Genomic DNA, 10,377 nt, shown 5'->3' with positions numbered 1-10,377 from the left:
ACTACTCCTAGGTCACTTTTAATGTGGCTATTGTAAGGCTTGTGCGCTCACAGTCGAAAAAAAAGATTTTACGCATACATATGTCATATATACACTCAAGCACCACACAAATTGTAACTCAACTGATGTGGTTTACAATATTGCTTGCCCCTGTGACAAGCTATATGTGGACCAAACACAACAAAAAGTAAAAACTAGGGGCCATATTAGCAAGAAGCTCATTAAAATTATCGCCGTTTTAGCGGCAGGAAACTGCCGCTAAAGTGGCGATAATGGGCTTGATAATATACGCTATAGAATTCCAATAGAAGCCCAGGTTAGATGTCCTGCTGCTAAAACTGTGATAATTCTAATGAGCTTCTTGCTAATATGGCCCTAGGATTTTATAACATTGCTCCAGAGTCCGTTGTAACACTCAGAGAGCACCTTTAGTGGAACACTTCCACCAGATGCAGCACACAGCAGATGACAAACACTGGTGGGTTTTAGAAAGGATTATACGTAACACAAGAGGAGGAGATATACCATCGACCTTGAACCTAAGAGATTGTAAATGGATACACGTGTTGGATACTTTTAACCATGGTCTGAATGAGTTCGAGGAGATAGCAAGACTGGCATCTCTTCTCAACACTGGGTGAATTTCTATAGACAGAGTGCTGTTGGACTACTGATATAGGATTCACAACTGTATGGAATTACTTTCTACTTTCTATTGATATTTAGGTGCCTACATTTCTCTGGGCTTATGTACATGCCAAACACACACATCCCCCCTTTTGACAAGCTACAATGGGTATTATACTACTACAATATGTTTCTTGGAAGGTTTTCATATGACATTGTTTACAAGAAGCTATCAGAAGATACTTATGTGTATATAATACTATTGCAATTGTTAAATATTATGATGCCTTGTCAATCATTCAGTCAAAAATATCACCCTCTATAAATGACTTTGTAGCAATCTTTGATTGTGTACCACATGAATGGACAAGCCACATGTTTATATAGATGATGTAATCTCTTGTTTATTAGACATGCCTGTACCGTTTACTGTGAGTATCATCTACAATGATTCAGGCTTATCACTGTACATAAACAACTGATGCTTTATAGCATCTGACTATTTAATGCATTAGTGTAACTATATAGTCCTTAAATCATGTGGCCACAAACAATTGTTCTCATGTTTGTAATGACATTAGCGCTCTACAATTTATTTATATTTTCAATTTAGTCTTGATATGTGTAAGCAATACCCTTTCTGTTTTTGATTATAAGCCTCTCAAGTTAAGCACACTTATGAAATGCAAGTAACACCCGATACTTCTATTTTTGACGTCTTTCGTTTCCCGGTTGCCATGATAATAGAATCGCTTGGCCCCAGCGTGTTCAACGTGCGCATTGATGACAAGCTTGTCTATTTCTTAAGCGTGCATGTGGACGCTTCATTCCTTTGTACTTTAGCCGCGCTTCTCCCGTCCCAGGTGGTTGATTCAGTTCCCCAGACGGCGAGATGAGCTTCTGTCACCATTATTGGTGAGTCTGACTTTGTCCTAAGACCACTGAGGGAATAATAAGGTCTCGGTTGAGTTAACCTAAAGATCTTAGGTAGTATTGTCCTAACTTACGAAGAGAGTTAAATCAGCGAGAATAACCGCTATTGAGGTTATAACTTTATCCTTTTAGCTGTAAAATGGACGATACCTCACCATAGTTTTTTCAAAACAGGCTTAGCAGTGTTTCCTCTTATGAATAGTTCGTCCATCAAGCATGTTCACTAATTAAGTGTAGCAGAATGTTTTAATTCCATTGTGACATCCTTCATCACGGCTTACATGAGGTGTACATGTTTACACTTTTATACCCATTGTTTTTTCTTTCTGCTCTACTCTGAGTGATTTGAAACATACTATTATTATTTATATAATGAACTAACTAAAGAATTTGTGATACATCGCTACAGATGGTTCAGGACAGACTGAGCACTACATCATTGTCCATTAGTTTGGTGATTCCACTTAAGAGGTAGCAGAAAGTATCATCCTCTCAGAATACATCCTTACTTAATGTTAAGCTTCCCTATAGAGAATCCATTACGGATCTCTGCGATATCGGCTAGTCAGCCATATACTCATGGGAGTCTAACCATTGGCTCCAATATAAAGAGGAAGAATATCACGGGATCCACTAACCCTACTGGACTAAGGACCCCCAGTGACCAATATATGCAAAGAATATGCCTTCTATTGAGGCTACCTCACCCTAACCACAGGTGAGATTCCTTAGTTAGTGGATACATTCTTTGTTCCACTTATCTTACATATGGATTTAATCCTTTCACTGACATCTTTTTTCTGACACAGGCTGTTCTCTTTTATTTCATGTCTTGAAGAAGACCCGTGTTGATGTCTTAGAAAAACACATAAACTCTTTGGGTCGAAACATCGACGACAACTAGAGGTGCTCTTGATTTATGTCGAGTAGACTGTATATCCAAGCAAAATAGGATATCTGCTCCAACATATTGATGTTTTCTATGGATACTGTAATGATTGATTTATTTATGTTTTGTATGTTAACCTTTGTAAATGTCTCCTGTATTTTATGTATCACAGTCTTGATACATTTCTGTTAAGTTTGTATGTATCTGTTCACGTATATGTTTTACAAAAGTCCTGTGTGAACCCTTGAAATGTTACTATTTGCATTATTTCACGATATGTAAGGAATAATATACTGTGTCTTAATTTCAAATCGTGTTGATGTCATGGTTTTTCATTAGGTAACATTTGAATACCTGTACGATTGATTCGTCATATCCGTAGTAACTCAGGGTACTGAATAATTCTTGTATAATAAAACAATACAGCGTACAGAATCAAGTGTTGTTAAATACTACTAATAATCATTGTAAGCAGCACTAGTAATATGCTTCTTTTTTTTTGGATAGCATGACAGGAGCTTTTCTGCATCTGCTCTTCTCAAAAGAACATTTGGATTGCCTATCCACCAATGTTTGTTCATCAGAACGTTTCACAGCTTTGATGGATTCTAAAAGATTCAGAAAAGGTTTCAAAATAAATGGGCTGGATTTCTCTATGAAGATTAAAGGCAATGTTATGCTTTAGATTTGAACTTTTAGCATCTGAACTATATCTTCAATGGTGAACTTATCTGTAGATTTTATGGGATACCAATTACTTCTTTGCAAGAATTTTTCTCAAATAATTGTTACCACTGCACTTATTCTTTCTACGATCGACTACTGCAATGCCTTATATCTCAACATGCAGCAACAACACTTAAACAACCTGCAGGTTTTGCAAAATGCTGCCACCACAATGATAACAGGGACTCCTAAATTTCAATTGGCGGGTCCGGCCATTTAACATCTTCATTGGCTGCCTGCTAGGCCATGTATCAAACTTAAGGGCCCTTTGTCTTGCCCACAAAGCCATGCATGGGGTCCTTCCGGAATTCCTTAGGCATGCTTTCCAACTTTCCAATAGTGTGTTCCGGAGATGCCTGCGATCTTCTAGATCCCAAAAACATGTGATAAACAGGTTCAGGAGAACCAACGAGGGAGGCCATAGTTTTATCATCTAAACTGCCAAGGAATGGAATGCACTTCCTAATTCCATTAGAGTAATCTCAGATCTTCATCAGTTCAGGAAGAACCTAAAAACATGGCTGTTCCCTAAGTAAAGTTTTCTCTCAAATCTCAATCTCTCCCCTGGACTTAGTGTTGTGACACATCCGGATAATTGTTTGCACTGAATTAATCCTTTAAACATAATAACATAGCATAACATAACATAACAGCAATTGTTCCACACCCAACTCGAGAAATTAATTTCATTGTGTGCTTTCTGGAATGAGCTAGCCAAGTCATTTCAAGATCCTTCAGCTGAATGGTGATTGACTTTATTGAGATTAATGTGAGGCATTAGAGATTGTTATTGGAATGCAAATCTTATTTCCACTAATTGCTCATTTATTGACATTTTAGCAGCTTCTGACTGGCCAGCCAACTTTTCCATCGTATCTTGAACACAGGTAAGATTGTGCCAGCTGTACTCTTTGATCTCCTTCGGCTTCTCCTGTTCACAACTTATATTATTCACGCAGTTACTAGTAGTTATAAGGGTATCTGAACCCCAATCGGACTAGTTGGGATCGATATTAAGGTAGTGGCAGAGTGGTCTGGATATTCTGAATTAACTTTAGGATATTCAACGTGGAAAATTCAGTTTCTTCGTTCAACGCTTTTGTTTTGGAAGCGATTTTTGGTGGGCCCTATGATCAAGTTGTTTTAACGGGAGATAGTTGTGTTAAAAGTATTGTGAGGAGCACGTCCAATCTTCTACGCCCAGCTCCCTATCACTGTTGGCAAATATAGGCTCCCTTTGGAAGATTTTGGCCTAAGGCATAATCTAAAATTGACTGTGGGCTAAAGCTATAACTTGTTGTGTCCCCAGTCTCTACACTACCACCAGTACAGACCCAATTTTTCTCCGAAAATTGCGCCACACTTGATCTATTTTTTGTTTGTGGGAGGAGGTTCCGGGGTGAGAGCTCTGTTTTAAGGACTTTTTGCTGCAATTTCACACAGCTGTTTAATCTTGGTAGACTGGTGTTTGTGTGTTACTACATAAGTGTGATTGTCTTTTTGTTATATGATCTACAATAAAGTATGTCATGCTTTTTTGCACCCGGTGCTGCTAGCTGTATATCTGTTTTATTGTGCAGTCAATCTACGTGCACTTGCACCTTGTAGTGATTTTTAATTGATGCATTGGATGAGCAATAGTACAGGGAGGTAACTATCTCAACTCTACCATTCTGAATGCTTTCAGTTATATTTTAAATGCTAATTCTCATTGGCACTCAGTCTGCGTGGCATGTCTCCTGTTTTGTCCACTGTCACTTTGTCATCATTTTACCAATGTCCATCTTGAATCAACAAATTTTATGCTTTTCTTTGCCCAAGCTGACACAATGGAATAAGTAAAAACATACATTTAGTACCGGTAAAAAATTACTGGCCTTATTTATTAAGAATCAATGCAGCGCTGTGCCGCTAGCCATTTGCCTGAGCTGCCTTAATTCCAATATCAACAACGATATGACAGATCCCTTTGCTCTCCCTTTTGCTGGTGCACAATTTGCTGCCATGCGCCGACCCAGGCACCCTTGAACCATGGTGCAAAGATGCCTGCGTCACGGGGATGATTGTGTAAGTGCAGGAAGGTGTCCTTTCCTACACATAAACAATCTGAAATGGCGTTTTGAAAACTTCAATGTGTGCTGCATTAGCATGCATAGGAGTTGCAAAACATCATTTTTTTAATGATCGTTTATTTGCAGGAACTGACACCTTACTGCACATAAACAATCATAAGAGGTGATTTTCTCGATCTATGTGTCCTGCATAATGCAGCACGCATCGAAAGAGGAAAAAAACAAGGAGAAATGAATATATTTCTCCTCGTTGCGCCTCCCTCCGCCTCCCCTTGGAGGGCGTAGCATTCAGACACATTTCCAGGTTTACGATTTCTCATAAATCTGGAAATGTATTAGGTCCTATGGGTGTTATGTGGGAACACCCACAGCAACACCCATGGAATGCCCCTTTCACACCTGAAAAAAACTAAAAAACTAAAATAGAGTCAAATTAAAATGTTCAGTAGGTTCACCTGAGTACTGCAATTAAAATGCACACACGTAAACAGAGATTTTAAAACGTTTCCATCTTTAAGTAAAAAATAATATGATACTTAAGACTATGTTTTCAACTAGCAAAATTAACTGTACAGTCAGCAACAACCATTACCCAGTGAATATTTCACTTTATTAATCAGAAATATACTGCTCGCTATTAATTACCCATAGTTTATTCTTTATTTGTTATTTCGCAGTTTAAATAGCTTGATGGATATTATCTACTGCTTTATATGGTACAGCAAGACGAATTCCATTCCGAAACCTGTTTTCCAAAATTCAAAGACAAAGTATGTCATACATAAGAGTTCAATGAAATTCTCACTGAGTAATTTTAGGATCCATTAGAACATTAAATTCATAAAAAATTATTACAGAAGACTAAACATCAGCATATATACATAACAATTGTTTTTTTAATTATTAGTCTACTGCTAGAGAACGTATATAAATTTTAAGGTGTTGAACTTAAAAGTCAATAAAACGTTTTGGTTATCATGTAATTTGATAAATATTGACCAAATAGCCTTGAAGTTGACCTCATTGTCCCTGTCCCACAAAAGCTAAACTGTACATTTCGATAACACATTTTTCAATGTTGGCTATTCTGGTAGACTTACATCTTCCTATGATTAATCTATTCCATTTTGATCATAGTTTATAGTTACATCTACTAATATTCATCTGTTTAATCAGAGCTGCTATTTCTTATTTTAATCATGAAATATTTTTAATATCAAGATAGTGGACAATTAATACATTAGAATTTCAGTGTTTATCTTATTACCTTTTTACAATTTGTATTTTTCCATAAAAACTGTTTTGGGATAACTTATTTCCCACTGCCATATTTGTACAGTGTTTCATTGTCAATAGTTACATTTCGGCCCTTTGACATTCCAACTTTATTGATTTCACTTGAATCACTCGAGTCACTGGAGCTAGTAGAATCACTTGAGTCACTGGAGCTGTGTGAATCAAAGTCACTGGAGTTCTTAGATTCAGATGAGCCACTGGATGTTGTGGAGTCGCTTGAGTCTTTAGAACTCTTAGAATCACTTAAACCACTGGAGCTGCCAGAACTACTTACGTTGCTGGAGCTGGCGGAGTCACTTGAGTCCCTGGAGGTTTTGGAATCACCTAAGACTCGAGAGCCATTAGAGTCACTTGAGTTCTTGGAGCTGATGGAGTGACTTAAGTCTCTGTTGCATTTGGAGTCGCTCAAGGCACTGGAGCTATTGTGATCACTTGAATTGCATGATGTGCTGAAGTCACATGAGGTGTTTACCATGCAAGAATCAGTGGAGTTGCCTGAGCTTGTAGGATGACTTGATTCGCTGGACCTGTTCAATGTATTGGAATTTCTTGAGTCATTTGAATTGCTGGAATCATTTGAATCTCTTGAATTGTTAGGTTCACTAGATCTGTCCAAATCATTTCTGTTTTGGGAATTGTTAGAATTGCTTGAGCTATTCGACTCATCTGAGTCACTTGAGCTGGTAGACTCACTTGAATCACTGGAGCTTTTAGAATCACTTGTGTCATCGGAACTGTTAGAACTGCTTGAGTCCTGTGAATTGCTGAAATCACTTGAATCACTGGATGTGTTACTATCATGTGACTCATTAGACATTGTGTTGTTTCTGTGGCCTTTAGAACCTTCTGAGCTAGTTGAATCACTGGAGCTACTTGATTCACTTGAATCACTGGAGACATTAGAGTCATTTGAATCACTGGAGGTATCAGAGTCACTAGAAGAAGAAGATACGCTTGAGTCATTGGATCTATTAGAATCTCTTGAGTCAATGGAGCTCTTTGAAGCTGTTGACTGACTAGAGGTTTCTGAATCATTTGAATCACTTGAACTTATAGAAAAAGAAGACATTTCTTGCTTAGATTCAGAAGAGCTGGATTTGTCATCTTGACGAGCCTTCTTAAAAGAATCACTGGCACTTTGTTGACTAGAGCTAGAATCACTGCTGTTGACAGCATTATTTGGTTCATTCCCTTGCGTTCCATCATCACTAACAAAATAGTTTGCAAAGTAGGTATACCCAACAAACATACCACTGTCACCACCCTGACTTTTAATTTGAATATCTTTTTCACTGAGGCTATTTATGTCATATCCTTTGACCTTTCCATCACCATTTATTCTTTTTACTTCACCAATTAATCCTTTATTGACTGATTTCAGTGTAAAAAGGACAGAACCATTTTGGTTAGAAGCCATATCTGATCCATTGTCTGTATTATTTCTATAATCCTTTTCACTTTTTCTTAAATAACCCTCAGTCGTTAGGTCATACATATGGGATGGGTGGGTCTTATGTGTCGGGTTAGTGTTCATTTTGCCAGCCATGATGACATAGTCTTCCCTATCTTCATTTCCACTGCTATAGTCTTGAAATTTAGAATTGAATGCTTTCTCTATGCCTGCATTTATCCCTAATCTTATCCTTGGTACGTTCTGAGTGAGAGCCTCTTGCACATCAGTCTTATCATTCCTTTCAGATTGTACTTTTCCATGCTTCCTAACATGTTGGCTTTGAATACTTATTATGTTTTTTTTAACCTTATCATCCCTGTCGCTGGAATGATGCTCCCATTTCATATCATCCTTGTTAACCTGGAGGGTGTTTTTATATTGAATCCAAGCTTCCTTTCCTCCACTGCTAATGATGTTTCCAGGAACACGATCCTTTGTATCCATTGCCAATATACTACTTTTATCAGCATTTCTTTCATCCTGGTGTCCATACTTCCTTTTCTCCGTTTGTTTCAGATCATCACTGTCGGTGTCTAAGATTACTTTAGTTAGAGATAGGTCATTGCTTCTTCCAATTCTTGACACATGGTCTCTTCTCAGTTGATCCTCACTGCTTCTGATCTGTTTTAAAGGAAGCACAGTATCAATGCTGAGGTACAATCTTTACAGTGTCTACAGTCAAGACCATGACAGTCAAGACCATGACACCAGCACAATGCACTTTTTTCACAATTCCAGGTGGATGAAATGTAGATAAAAGTACTGCGCAGCAATTCTGTCCTCAATAGCTAATTAATACAATTAGAGAACAATAACTCTAAATGCAATGAGACAGAGGCAGCAAGGCTTGGTGACATCATCTTATGACACAAATATGGAAAAAAGCAAATGACCATAACTATCCAGAAATGCAACTGTTACAATGCTAAGTACCTGATTGGCACAACATTCTTCACACCTATATTGTCATCATCAGCCACAAATGGCATCAAAAATCCACAAGAAGGGAGCGTTGTTTTGTGAGTTTAGAGTTGGGGATGAGAACATTGATGTTCACTATGGAGGACAGATGATAACTATTGGAAAGGTGTGAAAATGCATTGATAAAGACATTACATTATGAATATTTTACAACATTATTAAAGATTTTAGCACCCAGTTTCTGAAACTATGCTTACTCCTTCATTGTGAATGGATTTATGTGTGGTGAATTTGTCACATTTAAAATCCATTTTCCCAAAATTACTGCATAGTTTTCTCTTACACAAATATTTAAGGACTACTTTGCAAAATGGCCACAAGGGAAAATTGGTGCAGACAATGACATCACTACTAGCAATATTGGGATCAGCACAAACGTTGTTTGTGCCTGGTTACATTGTTCTCTGCAAATTAGAATAAAATATATATATATATATTTTTTCAATAAATGCTGCATTATGTCTGCAATGTAATTGTGAATTATTCCCTAAAGCTCCCAAATTGGTGGGGGTGTGAAAAGTCATTTTGTCATAAGGAAACATTTTATCTGTTAATACCCGTTTCTATTAACATTAGTCCTGTGGATTATCTGCACCATAGCAATCAATTAGGACCAAAGGAGGCCTTTGTCTTCACACTCCCCGCAGAAGACAAACTTCTCAGTGCTTAATTTGAGCTGGTGGTTGCAAGTGGGGCCCACTGGCACTCCTCCTGGGATAGAGCACTCATTTTTCTTCAAGAGAAATGGATAAAGAGCAAGAGAGAGAAAAATACTAAAAGTGCAAAGAAGGTGGAAGAGAAAGATGGAAAAACAGACCAAGAGAGAAAGCAGGGATGAAACAAACCTGCAAGTGTTAGAGAAAGGGTCAGGGAGTACCTGGTGGTGGATTAAAGAGGCATGAGGTGCTGCCTTGGTATGCATCAGCCTGACCTTCTATAGCACTGGCCACGGGCTTCTGAGGTAAAAATTGGGTCCCTGCACCTATTCTTTTACAAATCAAGCACTGGAACTGGCCGTCACATAACTGCCTTTTGCTCTCTTTGTGGAAAGTGCATCTAACAATGTAGTGGATGCACTTTTGGAATAGCTGTATGATGAACAGATTGGCATGCTTCTGTGGCCCGCTCAGCATTCTTTTTTGCTTCACGGAGAAGCCCTTATAGTAAAGTTTTTTTTCTGTAAACCAAAAATGAAAAGGACAGTAATTGCAGGAAGTTTTCTCCCAGTCCATCAGGAATTATTTTCTTTTTTCCCACCCAGATTTGAATGCCTCAAAAGGGGATTCAAAACAGGAAAAATCAGAGGTGCATGCCCCATTCTAAATGAGGTAGGGCATTTGTCATTGTGACCCAGCAGTTTTGTGGCAAATGGACAGTTTGGTCAAGAGTTTCTCCCAAAC

The 10,377-nt window shown here is 38.0% G+C and overlaps 1 protein-coding gene across 1 annotated transcript in view; it reads right to left on the bottom strand.

The window, feature by feature from the left end:
* Positions 1–5,910: 5,910 nt before the first annotated feature.
* Positions 5,911–10,377, bottom strand: part of LOC146866309 (uncharacterized) — an 88,072-nt gene continuing 83,605 nt past the window's right edge. Inside the window, exon 3 of the mRNA XM_085640843.1 lies at positions 5,911–8,617. Coding sequence (XP_085496969.1) covers positions 6,560–8,617 — 2,058 coding nt within the window. The 3' untranslated portion in view covers positions 5,911–6,559. The remainder of the gene's footprint in view (positions 8,618–10,377) is intronic.

This window comes from Triturus cristatus, chromosome 2_1, assembly GCF_964204655.1.
Source record: "Triturus cristatus chromosome 2_1, aTriCri1.1, whole genome shotgun sequence".
NCBI lineage: Eukaryota > Metazoa > Chordata > Amphibia > Caudata > Salamandridae > Triturus > Triturus cristatus.
This window is presented reverse-complemented; position numbering and strand designations above follow the sequence as displayed.